Raw genomic sequence first — 18596 nt, 5'->3', positions numbered from 1 at the left:
GTATTTTTATGAATAGATAACCAGAGTAAGTCTTATAAATAAACCCTTGTAAATAAAACCTTGATCAGTTTAGATCTCCATTAGGAAGAAACTTGAAAGACTTCGTATTCTTTGAGTTAGTATCAGAATAAAGCATTACCTGTTGTATCAGCTTACTTATTGACTTGCCAGGATGAGCTAGAAGTAAACTTAAAGGCTTGTTTCAATTCTAGTAAAATTACTCCCCCTTTGCCAAAGAAACTGTTGAACCATCCATATTTACTAAGGTAGTACATTTGGCTTCTCCAGGATAATGCAGATGATTTTGTTGGTTGGCAACGAATAGTAGCTTTTGTTGGGAGAGTCAGTGCATATGAGGGAGTAGTAACTTTAGATGTTGATGGAGTTTACATGAAACAGATGACTAATTTATTTGATTCCAAAGAATTATGTCAGTAATCCAGGTAGAGTGAGCTGGGCTTATACACACTTTTTTCTTTTTACTCTAAACCTGTGTGAATGGAATGGGAGCGGGGGGAGTCCCTGGGCACCTGGGTGGCTCAGTCAGCTAAGCATCCAACTCTTGATTTTGGCTCAGGTCATGATCTCAGGGTTGTGAGATCAAGCCCTGCTTCAGGCTCTGCGCTGTGTGTGGAACCTGCTTAAGATTATTTTTCTCTCTGCCCCTCCCCCCACCTCTCTCTCTTAGAGAAAAAAAAGTTCCGTCTTTGCTGGGGGCAGTGGTTTGAATCAGCCTGAGGGACTTACTGCTGTTTTCAGTCACTCCCGGGAACAAAAAGTTCTTTCTCTCCTCCCCTACTTCTCAGTTTGTGCTTCTCTCCAGTGCTGACTCCCATGAAGAGATCCATGTTAGGGACTCCCCTCCTTCCCATTTATTTTTTTGGCACTGAAGATTTATATACCTCTCTGTGGATTTGGAGGCCCAAGGAATAGCTCCTGCTTGGGCCTTACTGCCTAGAAGGGCATCCCCTTCACCTCTATGAAAAGATAGCAGTCACCAGCCCTTTGACCTCTGAGATCTCCCATCTCCCCGCTGACTGGAAGATTCACCAATCTTTTAAGAGTCCATTGTTTCCAGACTAACTTGCTATAAGGCTGAGTTGCCTTCTCTCCTTCAGGAATCTACTACTGTTCTCTTCCTCCTCTTCCCCCACCCCTACTCCCCACAGTCTTCTCCCCTTCGTTCCCACCAAACTTCCCCAGGTCTAACTGGATAACTAGAGAGATTCAAGAATGAAATCTCTGACTGCCAAGCTTAAGCCTGGGTCTTCCCTCCTTCTTGGACCTTGTGATAGTTCATGTGAGTTTGGATTAAAGCCGCCAGGAACCCATGCCACTGTTGTCTTGCAATCTAATTTTTTTCTTCTTGCTTCTTTTTCACAGGCAAAGAAGAGGAAAAGGGCAGAGCGCTTTGGGATTGCCTGATGAAAAGCTCTAAATGCTTTCTGTTCTCCAGTGGTTTCCATCTCTCTGACTTTTCTTGGTCATATATATACATAAATGCACAGTCATGTGCCTAGGCCCTGCCTTACAAGAGATAGCATGTACCCCGGGTACATCCAGGAACTTCAGCAGCAGTTTGACTCATTGCTGTTCCAACTTTAAGGTTGTTGTTCTTGTGGTGTTGTTTTTTAATTATTATTTTGCTTGTTAATAAAAAACAAATAGAAAAGAAAACTGTGTTTTATTAGGTGCTTCTTTGAGTTTTTAGAGCCAGACTAGACCAGATAAGGGGAGCTTCAGGGACAATTACTACAGGGAATTAGCCATACTGCCTTTATCCTTTAGAAAAGAGAAGAAGGAAAAGGATTTGAGTCTATTCCTTTAAGCCTATTTATTCCCTTCTCTCATACTCACCGGCATCCTTTTACTCTTTATCCTTCATGAAGAGGCCACGTTTCACCCTGCACCTTTGCTTCAGCAGGTTGGCATGACCCATTGGGGTACAATAGGGGGAACACTGAGTTTTAGGTATAGAGAATATAAATATAAGGACTGATGATTGGTAGTCTGTTATGGACTGGAGTCTAGAAGGACTCTGTTTTCAAGAATGACCTAATGAGACACTGTCTAGTTTCAGCCAAGGCCAATATGTAGGACCCTGTTGGTTATGCATTTCAGGAAAGGAAATGGGTTGGGTACTCCTCAGAGCTAGAAGAAAGTGGAAGGATTCAGAGCATGACAGGATGTTAGAGGTGTTAAGCATTGTTGTCTAGATCCCGGGAACATGAGCAGTGGACTGGAGGCCTCTGTGTGTGTGTGTGTGTGTGTGTGTGTGTGTGTGTGTGTGTGTGTTTATAATCTCTACACCCAGTGTGGGACTCAAACTCACGACCCCAAGATCAAGAGATTAAAAGCTGCGTGCTATTCCGACTGAACCAGGTGCCCCTGGAGGTTTCTACTTTCTAATCAAGTCCTGTGCTAGTTTGTCTTCCTCAATTACAGAAGTATACTGTTGTGGTGGCAGCGTTTCTTAAATATTACTAAAATCCATTTTCCTTGCTGAGCCTTCTACTTAGAAAGGTTTGATTTTCTCCAGGCAGGCTGCTCGTTTGCATTTGATGTTTCACCAAGATCTGAGACATGCTACTTTTCTTTTTGGGTATTTTGGTGTACGGTTTCTCCTCCTAATCTTTGTTTCTGCACATCTCTATAAAGTTAGTTTTTATTTGTTTTGAGAATAAAACTTAAGAGCCTGGCACCTTACCTGAAAACTTTATAGGGATCAGATCCTGTGTTGCAATTTAATTCCTTATTTCCATTTCTACTACAACCTGTCTGGTTTTTTATTAATAGAAAAGTAATAGTTTGATCCCTTCCTAACAAGAATCTCTTTTCAGTAGAGTCTCTTCGATTGCTGAGTAGGGCAGGAACCCAAGTTTTGATGCTTTAGGAAAACTGCCTTGGAGAGCAGAAGCAAAGTTTGCCCATTTATTGTGAATTTTGCCCCAATTTGACTTTGGAGAGGTGAACAAAAGGGAGCACTGATTAAACAGTTCCTTCCCTCCCTTCCCTCTGGCCTCTTCTTTTTCCTGCCTTTTTTTTTTCTCCAGACCCTGATCTTGAGGCTGACTTTTCTATTCTGTTTCTGTCTGAAAACAGAGCCACGGAAAATTAGTTGTTTATAGCTTAAGAGAGATTATAGATTCAGTAAGGGTTTTCTACCCAAGAATGGGAAAATAAGAAATAGGTAAAGGAATAGAGCACTGGGTTCTTCAGAAATTTTCTGTACTTTGTCTCTATCTTCTGATTCTCTTTCTGAAGCTTAATCATTCTTTTCCCCACTCAGCTCACTTCCCCAGATCTTTGGTACTGTGTTTTTTCTCAGTTTCTGTGGATTTTTAAATAACTTTTTTCATCCCATTCCAGCAGCTGTTTTTCTGTCAGAAGTCTCTCCCCTGCAAGCCTGATCACCATATCCTCCTCTTCCTGTCTCATGGTAGTCATTCCATGCATACTTTCTGAGTATGAAAGTTCAGGATGCCTATGTCTTTTTACTAATTCAGTCTTAAAATAGGAAGTCTAGGCTTGCAGTTCTTTATCTGGGATCCAAGTACTCTTCCTTCCTATCCCCCAGTAGCCCTGGTATGGCTGATCGAGGATTCATATGCAGTTAGCTGACTCTAGTCTTTTCCTTATCCTGAAGCTGTGACATTCTCTGCATACCTGGGAGCTCTTAATGAGGGAGTCTATAAAAGATGTGGAGGGAACAAGTTTCCTCAGTGGTAAATCTGCACCTTTTTATGGTTCTCTTAAGAACCATGGGATCTTTTCCTTTTTCTCCACCATCACTCTAAACTGCCCCTTTCCCCCACCCCAACTCCTGGGAACTTCTGAATTACAACACTAGAAGCTTCTGCAGGGGTGAGAGCTATAGGAAGGAAGATGTGAATAAGAGCAGGACTTCTTGGGGTTGAGTTCCATTGCCATGTCTGACATGAGAAACAGATGAGGGGAAAGGAAGGAACTTCTGTAAATAAGGGAGAATAGCTTTTTCTCTATTTTCTTCCATGTGGGCCTCTGACAATGTTGTTCCCTCTGATTATTGAAATCCACTAAACTCTAACCTCTCCTTCGTGTTCCATGTCCACATTCTTGTTTTTCCTTTCAAAGGAACTGAAAAATAATAACAGGTTTCATACCTTTGCAGACCCTTTGTGCCCAAGGTAGATCCCAGCTTTCTCTTTATTTTTCTTGTCCCTTGCTCTCCCTGCCTTTAGTTTTTTGACTTCTCAGATTACTATTAATAGAGTAGATTAGAGTGGAATATTATATAGTATTTAGGTGTAATTTGTTCTCCAGTACTAGCTCTGCTGGCTCTGAGACTGGGCACCTCATTCCATGACTCTCCATACTGTACCAATAGCAAGTGACCCTATTGTGAAGGCTGCTCTGAGGACAGATAATAGATTACATACTCAGTACAATGTGCTTACTATAGTTTTCATAGTAATCATTCAGTAAGCTCTTAATTTTATTAGGTGATTTGCAGGGGAAATATTTCTTTTCCCTGAGTAGGTTCTAGCTAGAGGGTAGAGAGGGTGCTGAGAGGACTCATTTGAACATGGGGGAGGAGGGGACTGCATGTATAGGTGAATTTAGGGCTTCTGAGAGTGGGAAGAGGTGAGAGCCCCAGTTGCTCCTTTACCCCCACCTCACAGGCAGGAAAGCTGACCTTGTAGCCTGGGGCTTCTGCCTCACTACAGATGAGAAGTTGTAAATGCTACTGCCTGCTGGTTCTTAGCTTGGGGCTCTGCTACCCAGAAAAGAGGCCAAGGAACAGTATAGGATAGCTAGCTACTTGTGCATTGAGTTGGAGGTTGTTTAGGGATAAAAGTCATCTGGCAATCTCTTCTGGGTGTCCTTTCAACATAGGAAACAATGAGCAGTGAGGGAGAAAACCTATTTTTAGCTCAAGCGAAAAGCTAAGAGTAGGTGTAGATAAGACAATTCCTTGGGAAGATACCGTATGTAGCACGTTGATCATCTCTCAACCTCACTCTTGTAGTTGGCCTGAGGTGGTGTCCGTCTACTGACAGAACTGACAGGGCAGGGAAAATATGGTGGCACACTGATCCCACAGTGACCCTGGCCCCCATCGTGGATCAGGTCACTGTGACAGAAGCTTTCCCCCCCCCCCCCCCAAATGTGAGTTAGGCAAGATTCTTTTGTTTTACACAGAAGACATTTTTATGGGGAAATCAGACCATTTGAGATGCTTAACCATGTTGGTACATTTACAATTTGATTGGCTATGTTGGTTTGGTTTGTGGATTTTGGTGAAACTTAGTTAAGGGAACTCTGTAAGAATGGGACTGACATTAGCTAGATCATCTTAAGAGAACTTTTAGATTCTGTTATGTGGAGGCTGGGAGAGGGTTTTGGTAATCTTTGAGACTGTTTTGGATCAAGTTTTCCTGAGAAGAGTTGTTCTAGGTCCCCTCCCTTTCCCATTGTCTGCCCTTCCTCCCTTGGACTGTATGTTCCCACCCTCATCCCAAATACACTTAGTGTTTTTTTCTTGCTCCAGAACCCCGTGTTCTTATTCTTTGAACAAAAGGGTTTCATCCCCTCTCAGATCCTCATTTGTTCCTGGTCTCCAAGGTATAAATGTAGCGCTTGGTTAGGGAGAAGATTTCATCACTGAATTCTAAACTCTTTGCTTTTATTTATTTATTTTTTTCAGGTTCAAGTGCTGGATTGTGTCATGTGACCATCCCAAAACTCAGAGCACCCTATGGCCATCTTTGCCCTCTGTCACATAACTTGAAAACTGCCTGATGGCCTTTTTGCAATGGTTCCCTCCAGGAAGCCTTGATCTCAGTGAAGAAGTCCTTTCCCGGCATTCCAATGCCCCTGTCACCCCCATACTCCTCAGTCACCCTTAACAAACAAAGGCAATCACACACATGGTGTAACAAATACACAAAGTAAATAATAATTACACTACTAATGATCAGAGGGGCACTGGCCAGGTCCACACACATCATAAAGTGGGAGAGGGGTTGCTAGTTCCCACTAGGTTGCTGAACTGTGCACCCAAGCCTCTTTACCCCATGCCTCTTGGGGGTGAGGAGGACAATGGAATGAGACTTTGACTCATAATTTATGTTCAGAAGAAAAAGACCCTCCCCCACCCCGACAAAGGTCTTTATTTGGTGGTGTTAAAGGGGGATATTGTAGGTGTCCCCCAAGTCTAATGCTCCAGCTCTCTAGAATTTGTAGAGAGAAGTCACCTGATGTTTATTGTCCAACCCCCACCCTGTGCCAAGATCAAGAGACATGAGCATTTGATCTTGGAGGAGGCATCTTCTGTTCTCTGTTCCTCTCCTTCAACCAAGGGAATGTGAATGGTGTTTGTTGATGGTCAGGTGTATCTTGTTCTCCAAGGTTGGGGTAGAAGGAGGGATGGAAGAACAGGGCCAGAGAGGAGGGGCTGGGGGCTAGCATTAGCTGTTACATGGGAGGCAAGTTGAAACGCTTAACAGCCCCTGCCCATTCCTGTACCAAAATACCTCATCTTAGTTTTTCACAATGGGAATGGGAATAAGATACTAAAGCTCACCAACATCACCTTCCCAAGGGTGGTCACATACCTTTGCCCCTTCCACCATCTGGGCCAGACAGGAGAGTCATACTCTTGGGAAGAACAAGCCTTCCAGGTCAGGCTTTAGTACTGTTTGCATCAGACCCATAACTGCAGGCTCTACTTAAGAGTGGCAGTTTTGCTGAAGGTTCCGGACCTCCTCTCTTGACATCCTCTAGGCTCTTGCCCAGAGCCAAGAGGTCTGGTGGTGAGGTATGGGTAGGGTGTGGATCAGGAGATATCTCAACTCCTTAGCTTCAGGCACTGTCCATCTGGGAGGCAGAGGGGAACTTGTACTCTGAAGCCTGTGACTCTTATAAGCCTCACATCTCTTCACCACTGCTCTGGTGCCCTGGTTATCTGTCCCACAGCGAGAGGTATTTTATGTCCATAAAGTGCCCGTGGTAAGTGCTCAGAATTCATCTCTTGGCTGTGGCGGGTGCTGCTATTTCTCATTCCATCGAGGGGAAGAAACTGAGGCACAGTGAGTCCAGAGGATGGTGGGTCAGGATTGTGGGGGGGATGAATAGGCCTAGCTAGTGACTGGGAGTGGTGACCAGTCCTTGCCTGCTTCCTAGCCTTCCAAACCAGGGAGTCTCCATCCTTCCAGTCCTCTGCTCTAACTGGCCTTGTCAGATGCTTTTCCCTTCCCCACTGTATTGTTCCCTCCCTGCTGCCAGGTACTGCTAGATTCCAAAAATAAAAGATAAAAATAATTATAGACACTCTGCTCCCTTGCTCTCCCCGCTTCCACCCTGAGCTTTGGGGTTGGGGGAACTAAAATGTCCCCCCTCTGGAATCCCTTCCATCTTGGTCTGCTGGCTCTATTCCCTAGCCCAGAGCAGTGATTTGGATTCAAATGCCCTGTAACCTTTAATCTCCTTACTACTCCTTTCTTGACCCCTCCTAACCCTTCCCAGACCTGGGACTCTGGGATCTCTATACTCTATTGACCTGAAGATAGAGGCTGGGAGTAGGGGTATTCCACAGGCTCTTTGGTCTCTCTTGGCTGGGGGGAATTCGGGCATATGTGGGCCACACCCTCTGGCTAAATAACTCAGGACTATGAGGTTGGATCTGAGGGTAAGTTTAGTGGCTCTCATAGATCCTGGATGTTGAGGGCTCTCCCCTCCCCTTCCCCCCCACCCCCAGCTCCTAAACCCTAACCTCATACTGTTTCTGTGACTGCTGGAATTTAGTTCAACCCATTTGGCTCAGGAAGGTCAAGTTGGGTAATTATGGGTTGGAAAATTTCATGTATTAGCCCTCTTGCCCTCTGCTCCCATTCCCAACCCTGGAGGCTTTATACAAGTGCTTAAGTAGGTGGGCATTGAGGGAGAACAGGGCTTTGGGGAATAAGGGAGAAATGGGGCACAGTGGGCAGGGGCCCTTCTATTTCAGTAAAGCCAAATACCAAAAAATGAAAAGTCACAATAAATAAATAAATAAAATTCCCAAATCCTTACTTTTGCCCCTGCCCTCACTTCCCTTCCCTGGCCACTGTTGGAGGGAGAAAGGGAAGAAGCTAAGAATGGATTTTTGATTTCCTCCTAATGAGAATGGTAGTCAGGGGATCTCCCCAAACTATACCAAGCCCCTCACTTTGCCAGTGGAAGAAAGGAGGCTGGGTGTGGGGCTTTCTCTTATTACTCCATTTCAGCCTCTTTCTCATCATTTACCTCTGCCTGATCTCTTGTCTCTTCTGCCTCTCTCTCCCTTTGCCTTCTCATTGCTGCTCTTTTTGTTCCTCTGTCTCTATCCCTCTGCTCTACCTCTGTCTCTACGTCTCTCTGTCTTCTTGCCAAACCTTCTCACCTGCAAACCTCAAACACTCCCCACCTGACCATGCCCCCTCTTCCCCCTGTTCCCCAAACCCCTCACCCGTCAGTCCCCACCTGCCTCCCTCTGTTGTATTGCACACTGCTTGGGCAGGGAACAAGGTGTGATGTTCATGGAAAGAGGTGGAGGGAGCTCTAGGGTCTGGGGGTTGGGGGGTCAGGGCTGGGGGTCTGGGGGTAGGGTCTATGGGGGAGGCATCCTCTGTTCCCCACCTTAGGAGCAGCCACAGCGATCCACCACCATGCCAGGGATCTTGCCGTAGATAATCTGCTGCTTGTCATTGAAGTAGAGCATGTTGATTGGGGACATCTTGGTGGGAGTACAGCAGGGCCCAGCAGAGCCTCTTGGATTAGCCTGTTGCACCAAGTGGGTGTGCGGATACTTTTGCATGAACATGTACTCGCACTGGCCAGAGCAGTAGTTGGCCTTGTATCGTTTAGGCGCGATGATCCAGTCCCAGCCAAAAGCCTCAAAGTCCACTGTGAGGGGATATCGGCAGCAGCGGGACTCACTCGAGTGCTCATCGCAGTCCAGGCCCAGGTTCCGCCGGGACCGTTTTGTGTTCTCTAGGACCCGAAGCTCCATGAAAGGATGCTGGGGGTGAGGGAGAGGAGAAAGAGATGTGATAAGAGACTCGAAGAGCACCTACTCCCTTTCCTTTCTCATCTGCCCCTGAACAGGGGCATCAGAACAGAGACAGTCGCCTTCTCAGCTTTTCCCCTGCTCCTATTTCCAGCCCTATCTTCTACTCACTTTTCTCACAAGCTAGCTATGTCTCCTTCAACTCACCCCTAATATTCTCCTGGCAACCTCACCCTGATCGCCCCCTTGGCCCCAGGCTTCATCAACAGACCATTTTTGTGTTTTCTTGGATCTCCCATTAACACGACCCCAAATCCAGTTTCCACCTGTTGCCTGGCTTGTATCTGAAAAGTGATAGCTGCCACTCCCCACCCTATCTGCACCCCCAAAACTGCTCCTCTAGAATCAGCTCCTGGCCCCAAAGAAATAACGCTGGTGCCCAGCCCCTTCTCATTCCTGGTCTACCTTTTCCAACATCCCACCTCCTCAGGGCCAGGTTATACATATCTGGCACCATCTCAGGCTCCCTGCTCACCAGCCCCTCAGCTCCCGGCCCCAGGGAGGTAACAGCCAGGTCTGTGCCACTGGGATCAAAGGCGTTGATCTCGATGCCCCAGTTGCTCTGTGGCTGTCGGAACCAGCTGTGTAGCACTTGCTTGAAGTCGATGCTCTGCCAGTGGCCTGAGCGTGAGTGCAGCTCAATCTTGAGTGAGCGGATTCGGATGTGACGCCGTCCTCCGCCCCCTCCCCCTGCAGTCCCTTCCCCAGTTAGGGGTTTCAGTCGCAAGATCTGCAGGTAGACTGTGGCTGGGCGGGGCACCGGCCGTAGATACACCCACAGCTGGGCCTTCAGTACCTTTGTGAACATCACCTTGGGGCTGAAGTGGAAATGGCAGCAGAGGGGGCTGCCATCTGTCTGCACCGCAGGGTCCGCTGATAAGAGAGAAGGGGGCACAGCATCAGCAAAGGGTGTTTGTGAAGGGCGTCAGCAGCCCTGGGTGGCACTGGCAACTTGAACGACTCAGCCTGAGTTTTCCAGTTCTTTACCCTTCTCTCGTGTTGTCTTGTTGACTACTGTGTCACTGGTACTCAGAACAGCGCCTCCTCTCTTTCCCTATAGGATGATGTTTCTATCAGGGCTTTCTGATATGCATCCATTCCTTAGTCCATTTGTCCTAATACATAGGCCCCGGTCTATAGATAACCTGCACAGACAGTTATTAGGGATATCCCCTCCCACCTGCAGCCTTCCATTCCCCCAGCATGTAGGGCTCCAAATTTTTCAGAACTTTGATGCTCTTCATAGAAGCCAAACCTCATCACACCTGCTCTTCTCAGGTCGCCTTGCCCCATTTCTGCCCTGTTTTGTGTGGTGGCCAGGTGAAGCCTTGGTACAACCCCCACCCCCAACCAGATGTCTCAAGAGTGGGTAACCAGGGTCCAGATAGGGAGCAGGGGCTAAATGTATTTCATGAGGTAAGCCAGAATCCAGATCTAGGCTTCTTAAACCATTCCTGCCAGAAACAATACACTCAGAAGAATGGATCAACTCAAGTGCTGACTCTTGTATATCTGACTCCCCAGTCCCTTTAATCCTGAGAACAAGTTTCCTCAGGTGTTTCCTCCAACTTATCACCGTTACTGCCTCAGTTTTTAAGGAAGGGAAAAACTACCTCCATGTTGTTTACGCCCATTGCCCAAAGCTTCAGAAATAATATTCAACACATCAGATCAACTGCAATGTCTTCTTTTCTCCCCTGAGCTTCCTTTGGTTTCTCAGTCCAGTGCCAGTAAGTCTTTACAAAGGTTTAACATCCCAACTTTACATTTTGGCCCATTACATCTTGTTCTAGACCAGAAATTGACCCTTCTTGGGTCAAAAGGCTGATTCTCAGCATCTGCCACTGCTTCCATTTCAGGTCCTCTGGGTTTCCCTTTCTAATCTCTTAAGTCAGTTGGAAATGCCCTAAATCATGTTTCCACTGGACAGGAATATCCATTCTCGCTCTAAATAGACTGAGAGAACAAGAGTCAGGAATGAGCTTCCAGAGCTATGTAAGTATGATCAGGAAGTCCAGCCCTTATGTATCACTCCAGGTCTTGAGTTCTGTGTAATCATGGAGGACTTAGCATCTGTTGTCTCCCATCAGCACTCCCCCACCCCAGGAGAAGGAGGATCCTCCAAGTGAGATGAGGAGGCAAGTGCTCAATGATCTTCATATATTCAGGAATGAGACACACATTTCCTCTGGTAGCTTCCTTTCCCTTGGTTCTTCTCTGAGGTTCCAGGGCACTGGTAGTCCTCCCAGTTATCCACCTGCTGGAGCTGCAATGCTGGCACAATGAGGGAGGATTCAGGGAGTGGAGATTCAGAGATTAGGAGAATTAGGAGAGTAGCTGGGGCAGGGAAACTGCTGGTGAGATGGGGCTATTGTGCCTAATTTCATAGGGTTGTCTTATTTTCCCACCTGTATTCGTTATTAGCTACTAATCTCCACAAGCGTGGACACTTGTCAATACTCTGTTTTACTCACCATTATAGCTTTAGTGTCTCCCATGTTACCAAGCAGTGTTTAGTAAATGCATGCTGAATGAAACCCCTTACCTCCAAATCTTAAAATATACAGGCAAATGCCTAAAAGTTCTTCCTGGCATCTAAACACTGTTCTTAGACTACAAAGTGGGTTCAGTCACTGCTCGACTCCTCATTAACATGTATCTGACCTTTCCAACCCAACAGTCTCAGTGATACAGATGATAATTCTTGTTTCATAGGAGTGCTGAGCATTAAACAAAGAATGAAAATAGTAGTAGCTTCTCAATAAATGCTGGATTATTGTTAGTTTTGTAAGCTCTAAGCATACTCCCCTACCTAAGCTGACCTAGGGGATTGGACATTAAGGCCCCATCCCTCTAAGTCTTTGGTTTCTTCAGAGTCCCTCAACCCTACCCCAGGGACTCAGCATGCACTTCTCTCCCAGGGAATGTGCGGACAGTTGGTACTACAAGAGGCCAAGATGGATGGAGAATGAAAGGGAAAGGGGAAGAGACAGGATAGAGACTGGAGGTGGTGAGAGAGGTAAGAATAGAGAAGAGACTGTTAGTGATGAAGGCAGGTTGGAAGAGATAGTCAAGAGAACTGGAAGAGAGAAGGAAGGGAGAGAGAAAGGTCATGGTGGGGCGAAAGAAATAAGCTTGGGAGTTGAATATTGGGAGAGAAGGGGCAATGTGAAAGGAGTAGACCAGGGATAAAAAGTGAAAGAAGGAAGGTAGCTAAGCCTTGTGGGGTAAAGAGAAAGGATAGAAAGATACAGAGAGAGGAACAAAGAAGAAGCAGGTAGTGCCACAGAGGGAAACAAGAAGCTTGAGAGAGTCCCCAACACACACATATAGGCCCAGCTCCCAAGGGGAGGGGAAGGAGCCACATCTGTGTTGGATTGATCGGGTTGGTGGCAGGCAGCAGGTCAGGTTTAGTAGGCGGTGCTGGTCTGGAGAGAGGTCATTGCACTATTTTCAGCAAAAGCCCAACCCCCTCGCAGCTCACCACCTCCTCCTCTATGGCGTCCCCCCTCAACCCCCTACATACTCTCCATACCCAGGCTGGAAGGCCTAGGGGCAGGAGGTTGGGCTGAGAGGGCAGGGGCCTCTTGGTGTAGGAAAGGAGAGAGAAACTGAGGGGCTGGGCTTGGCTCCCAGAAGGGCAAGGGGGCTGGGTTCCCAGGATGAAGGCTGGGGTGGGAGAGCCTGAGAGGGTGGAGGGAACTAGGGCAGGCACTGCAGCCTAGGAGAGGTGGGGGCTGGGGTCCAGGGCTGAGTGCTGGGGGAGGGGAGGAAGGGGGAGGGGAGCGGAGGCCATCTCTGCTGACAAACACCTCCCCCGATTAGCAGAGCACAAGTCTCTTATTAAAGCGGGTCCCTGGGGATTAGACTATAAAAGTCTCTTTTTCCTTTTCCCCTCTCTCCCTCCCTTCCCCTCCGCTCCCCCTCCCTCTCAAAAGAGCTCAGCTTGGCTCTTAAAGGGGACGTACAATACCTGGCTGGAGACCCAGTTCCCTAGTTATCCAAGTCCTGAAGTAGAATGAGGGCGGAAGTTGGGGTAGAACCCCACCTACTGGTGTCCTTCCTGGTCCCCCCCAACCTAACCTGCAAAGTCTGATCCATGCACGCAGAGTGTGCTCACTCCCTGCATCCCCATTCTGAGGGCTAACTCTGGGCTCAAGCCACTTGGTTAAGGGATGCTAAGGATAGAAAGAGACAAGGGGAAGTCCATAAGTCCATCACCCATTCTGAAACTCCACATACACACCAAACCACACAGACCAGAGTGTGTTTTTCCTCTGTACCCTTCATCTTCTTCCAGCATACTCTTCTTCAGAATTCCTCCACAACTGTTTCATAGAATCTCCACCCCCACCCCCCGCACTCAGTCAATCTTAGACTGACCCTAGCTTCTATAAAGCAGAAACCTTAAGAACACAAGGGAGGGGCGCCTGGGTGGCTCAGTGGGTTAAAGCCTCTGCCTTCGGCTCAGGTCATGATCCCAGACCCTGGGATAGAGCCGCGCATCAGGCTCTCTGCTCAGTGGGGAGCCTGCTTCCTCTTCTCTCTATGTCTGCCTCTCTGCCTACTTGGGATCTCTGTCTGTCAAATAAATAAAATCTTAAAAAAAAAAAAGAACACAAGGGAGACTGAGGAACCTAGACAGATCCCAGGCTTTCACCACCACCACAACCCTCAGCAAGTTTTCTAGTCCTTGGGGTTTTCTTTTCTTTATCAGCCTAGCCAAGTATTGTGGAGTTAGGGTCTGCAGAGAAACTGGTTGGCAGTATGAGGCACTCAGCTTCACAGATGCACACCTGGGTTCCTGTGCCTCTCCCATGGGAGTGGGCCACTAGGAGTCCACCTCAGCCCCCAGCTTTTTATGACCCATGTGCCAATAAACCAGTCCCCCCCTCTTCTGTTCAGAGCCATAAAACTGAACTATGGAGTGGGGGAGCGACTTTGCCAAACCACTAGGGAGTAAGAGAGGGCCTGGTTCCCTGGAGTTGGAGCAGGGAAGGGGTGAAGGGACCTCAGTGGGGGAGGGGAAAGGGAGTCATCTGACCCTAGGGAGAGCTGGGGGTGGGGTGGGGGGGTGTTGGCCTGGATTTTCCAGGCCATAAAATTTCAAAGCAGCTCAAGTCTATTAACATGTTCATCTTCCGTTTGGCCAGGAGCTTGAATGCCTGGGTTCCCCCTCCCTCCTTATCGATTTCTTTTTCTCCCTAGGTCTCCCTCTCTCTCCTCAAGTCCAGTTTTGAGTAGGGGCAGGCGAATAGGGAAAGGAATGATAAGCTTAGTGTAGCCGAACGGGTGCCCTCAACCCCAGTGCAATGGAGTTGAGTTCTCTGAGCCCGGTCAGTACCAAGAAAGTACAGCTTTCCCAGCCCTGGGAGACCGGGTGTCAGAAGGGCTCTGGTGAAATGGGTGCCAGCTGGGCTGCGAGGAGAGACACTGGGCTCTGGGAGGGACCTCGTTCCTGCTAGAGGGAGAAGAGCACTCAGTTCTAGGCAGCCCGGTGGGCGCGTTGCGGAGCCAGAGGTGGAAGGGGCGGAGAGTTGATGCCAAGGGCACCGGTAGCAGACAGCTCTGCAGCCCGCCTGGGACCGTGGGGGTCCCGAAGCGTCCCGATTCTGTGCTCCAGCCTCTCCTCCATGGCCCTTCAGGACTGAGTTGCTGCCCCTTCCACTCCGCTGCGACTGGGCTCTAGCCTCCCCAGACTCCCCGCAACACGGGTCTTTTTTGAACACCCGGGTGGGAGGCGGTATCTCGGAACCCTCTCACTGTTTGCTGTCCCACCTCGGGGAACGGAGGGTGCACACAACTCCGCGGCCATCTCCAAGCTCGAAAAACTTCTATGGAGCAGCCCCCGCTCCCCAATCCGTCAAGTTTTCGCAGAAAAAGATTCTGGGCCGGAGCAGCCGGGAGCGCCCCGCTTCGGAGCGGGAGGCGCTCACTTTCCCCGAGCCAGCACCCCACTACTCGCGCCCCGCCGCCCACTTACTCTCCTGGGCCATGCTAATGACAGTCTCGGTGGTGGCGTGGTACTCGTCCTCCTCCAGGAAGTCTTCGGGCTGCAGCGCGTCTCCCTGGAAGTCGTGTAGGTCCAGGATTTGCTGCAGCGGCGGCGCCTTGGGCAGCAGCTGCTTCACCACCTCGCGGCTGATGTTGGGAGCCTCCTTGAGCCGCAGTTTGCTCAGGATCTGCGACTTGATGCTCTCCAGGCGCAGCTCGCGGCTGTGCTGCCGCCACACGCATACGGGGCAACCGTCGGGCTCGGGCGCCACGGACGGGGCCGGCCGGCTAGAGCGCTCCCCCCCGGCCCCCGCCGCCGCCGCCGCCGCCGCCGCCGCCGCGGGGCCCTCGGCCGCCTCCCCCCGGGGCCGCAGCTCCAGGGCGAGGAGCAGGAAGCCCAGCAGCAGCGGGGCCGCGAGCACCATGCTGGAGGGGAGGGGAGGGAGGACTGGGGGGCGGGGACGCCGGAGTCCCGCAGGGAGGGGGCGGAGGGAGAAGGGAGGGAGGAGGAGGGGGTCCGGGCGGCGCGGGATTGGGGGCTGCCCGGCCGAGGGGGGGCCGGGGGGGCCGGGGGCGGCGGGCGCGCGGGCGGGGCGGGCGGGCGGCCGGGGCGGGCGGCTGGGGGGGCCCGAGCCCGGGCCAGGCCCTTTATAGCCCCGGCCCCCGTGTCGTCAGCGGCCGCGATTGGCTGCGGAGCCAACAAAAGAGGCAGCGCTGTCATCCGAGGCGAGAGAGGGAGCCGGAGAGAGCCGAGGAAAAGAGAGAGAGAGAGAGGGAGAGAGAGAGGGAGCGAGGGCCCAGAGAGAGATGAAGAGGGAGATACCGGGGTGAGGGAGAGGAAAGGAGAGATAGAGAGAGAAAGTAAGAGTCAGAGAGCCCAAGGAGAGACAGAGAGATAAAGGGGCAAGAGACAGATGAGACACAGAGATAGGTAAAGCAGGAGGAAGAGGAGAGAGAGAGAGACAAAGGGGGGATAAGAGAGAGTCAGATGAGAGAAGACAGAGGAGAGACTTAGCTGGAGAGAGACAGAGACAGAGAAGGAAAAAGACTGGTATAAACTAGTGGGAGAGTTACAGGGAGAGAATCGGGGACAAAGACAGGGGAGAGAGACCAGAGGGAGAAGAGAGGTATGGCTAGACAGGAGAAGGGATGGAGGTCCACAGAGCCTGATCACAAGAGGTCAGGAGTGCAGAGATATGGGAACAGGGACAGAGAAACTGATGGGACAAAGACCAGAGTCCTGGGAAAGAGAGGGAGAGAAATCAAGAAGAGAAGGCTTGGGAGATGCCAAGGGAGCCCCTGAGGAGGCAGACACAGAAGATCAGGGGAAGGCAGAGATGAAAAGACAGACTTTTGAGGAGAGGAGAGACAGCACAGTGACAGGGTCACTTGGTGGGAGTATGGAGAGCCTGAGGGGGAGAAAGTGGGGAATTTGAGCCCAGAGGAGCCCCAGCTACTGGAGGTAGCCCAAAGAAAATGTTTAAAGAAGCCCTGGAGGGCAGCATCAGGCTGGGCTCATTGGGAGCTCAGAACAGATGGAAGGATGGGACATGGGGGTTAGCAAGGAATACAAGGAGAGAAGGAGGCCAGAGATAATCGGAGCATGTGGGGAAGTGGTGGGAAGCCCTGAGACAAGAGCAAGTCTTAGAGCTGGGAAGAGCGTGATCTGAAATTGAGGGATAAGGGAGCCAGTAGGCTGGAAAAGGAGAAAAAGCAGGAACAAGGGACCACTGGGGGCCACTGAGGGGGGTGGTGGGAGGAGGAAGCAGGCTGGAGACCACTATGCTTGCGGACCTCTGAATTCCTAGTTATACTTTTGCATCTGGAGGGTCTTAGAAGTCTGAGAAGGCTCTTGTAATTGTAGGGGTGAAAATGAGAGAGAGGTCTTCCCTCAGATGCCTGAGTTGCAGACAGCAAGTTACAAAGGGAGAAACCTATTTGTGGGACCAGCTCTAGTTTCCAGGTGTGACCCTGGGTACAGCCAAAGGGCAGAGTGGAAGAGTGTTAAAATGCTCCCGAGGTACTTGACTTCTGGTTCTGGAGTCCTCTTCCCAGTCCTCAGTTTCTCTAGGCTGATTTCTGGAGTCCAAAGCCTTGGAGATCAATAGACAACCAATAGATTGAACATGTTTGGGGGTGTGTGCCTGGGTGGCTCAGTCGATTGGGTGTCTGCCTTTGGCTTGGGTCCTGGGATCCTGGGATTGGGGGGAGGGCATGGTTCTCTGCTCAGCAGGGAGCCTGATTCTCCCTCTGCTGGCTGCTCCCCCTGCTTGTGCTGCTTCTCTCTCTTTCTGTCAAATAAATAAATAAAATCTTAAAAAAAAAAAAAGGACAAAGTTGGGTTGGGGAGCTGGAGTGAAATGAGGAAAGAAACTGGAGGTTCGGGTATGAGAAAGGAAGGTTGGGTAGGGATCAGGAAGACCAAGCTGGGGAGCTTTGAAGAGATGAACATCTCTGTGGAGTACAGGAACTAAGACCACAGCACAATGCAATAAATTTAGACAGCGGGTTCTCTCCCTTGCTTTGGACCAAGACATGGGTCTTTCAACATTTCATCACCTTTCTTCGTCTATAAAATGAGCATCACATTGTCCCCCTCAACTAATTGTGAGGATTACATAATAATCAATCAATAGTGGCCTTCATGGGATCTTTCTTTCTTTTTTTTTTTTTTAAGATTTTTATTTATTTATTTGACAGAGATCACAAGTAGGCAGAGAGGCAGATGGGAGGCTGCTGGGGGAGGCAGGCTCCCCACTGAGCAGAGAGCCTGATGCGGGGCTCCATCCCAGAACCCCAGGATCCTGACCTGAGCCGAAAGCAGAGGCTTTAACTCACTGAGCCACCCAGGCGCCCCCGTGGGCTCTTTCTTATGATTCTTTTCTTTCCTTTCTGATTTCTTAGAGTAACAACTGCCTTTACCACATATTCTGGCATAGCCTGTTCTCCAAAACATTTCTCTGATGTCATTTCCTCAGCAAAATTGCAAACTCCTTGAGAGCAGAGGTGGTGTCACCTCCTTCTCCTTCCATGGAGTCAGTGGCTCAGCCTTCACTTCCTCACCAAGTGTGTGTCTAATGGTAGGTGATATGATAGATGCAAAGACAAATTTTCTCAGGAAACATTTAGACTGGACAGAACACTAGATAAACAGTGTACAAGCCAAAACTCCAAGCCAGGGGCTCCTGGGTGGTTCAGTTGTTAAGTGTCCACCTTAGGCTTTGGTTATGAACCCAGGGTCCTGGGATTGAGCCCTGAATGGGGCTCTCTGCTCAGCAGGAAGCCTGCTTCTCCCTCTCCCGCTCCTGCTTGTGTTCCCTTGCTGTGTCTGTCAACTAAATAAATAAAATCTTAAAAAACAAAACAAAACAAAACAAACAAACAAAGCAAACAAACTCCATGCCAGATAGATGCCTCTTTGATATCCATCTGGATGTCCCAAGGCACCTCAAACATCATGGATTAAATATGATAATCCGAGAACTCCTTCTCTCCCCCGAAAATGTGCCCCATCTTGCTGAGGCACATTTTCATT

General features: G+C 49.3%; 2 protein-coding genes and 1 long non-coding RNA gene across 4 annotated transcripts in view; 1 reads left to right on the top strand and 2 right to left on the bottom strand.

The window, feature by feature from the left end:
• SARNP (SAP domain containing ribonucleoprotein) overlaps positions 1-1677 on the top strand; it is a 43601-nt gene extending 41924 nt beyond the window's left edge. For both annotated transcript variants that reach the window (XM_032874400.1, XM_032874402.1), the window contains one exon: positions 1384-1677. In XM_032874400.1, coding sequence (XP_032730291.1) covers positions 1384-1425 — 42 coding nt within the window. In that variant the 3' untranslated portion in view covers positions 1426-1677. The remainder of the gene's footprint in view (positions 1-1383) is intronic.
• A 3971-nt stretch (positions 1678-5648) lies between these two features.
• LOC116877626 lies at positions 5649-18241 on the bottom strand. Its single transcript, XR_004384675.1, has 3 exons — positions 18231-18241; positions 18053-18054; positions 5649-6668 (listed from the first exon to the last, which is right to left on the bottom strand). It is a non-coding gene; the product is annotated as an uncharacterized LOC116877626 (long non-coding RNA).
• On the bottom strand, positions 5659-15520 carry GDF11 (growth differentiation factor 11). The gene is made up of 3 exons (XM_032874389.1): positions 15051-15520; positions 9543-9940; positions 5659-9019 (listed from the first exon to the last, which is right to left on the bottom strand). Exons 1-3 carry the CDS (start codon positions 15484-15486, stop codon positions 8639-8641), a joined length of 1215 nt encoding a protein of 404 aa, XP_032730280.1. The 5' UTR covers positions 15487-15520; the 3' UTR covers positions 5659-8638.
• Positions 18242-18596: the final 355 nt, after the last annotated feature.

This window comes from Lontra canadensis, unplaced genomic scaffold (assembly GCF_010015895.1).
Source record: "Lontra canadensis isolate GAN:19392208 unplaced genomic scaffold, GSC_riverotter_1.0 scaffold53, whole genome shotgun sequence".
Lineage (NCBI taxonomy): Eukaryota > Metazoa > Chordata > Mammalia > Carnivora > Mustelidae > Lontra > Lontra canadensis.
The sequence above is the reverse complement of the archived record's forward strand: the minus strand, read 5'-3'. Positions and strand labels throughout refer to the sequence as shown.

Coding starts and splice junctions, on each gene's coding strand:
- GDF11 (XM_032874389.1), bottom strand. CDS start 15,486: ATGGTGCTCGCGGCCCCGCTGCTGCTGGGCTTCCTGCTCCTCGCCCTG. Junction 9,941..15,050: donor CATTAGCATGGCCCAGGAGA/GTAAGTGGGCGG, acceptor CTCTCTTATCAG/CGGACCCTGCGGTGCAGACA. Junction 9,020..9,542: donor GGCCGGGAGCTGAGGGGCTG/GTGAGCAGGGAG, acceptor CCTCACCCCCAG/CATCCTTTCATGGAGCTTCG.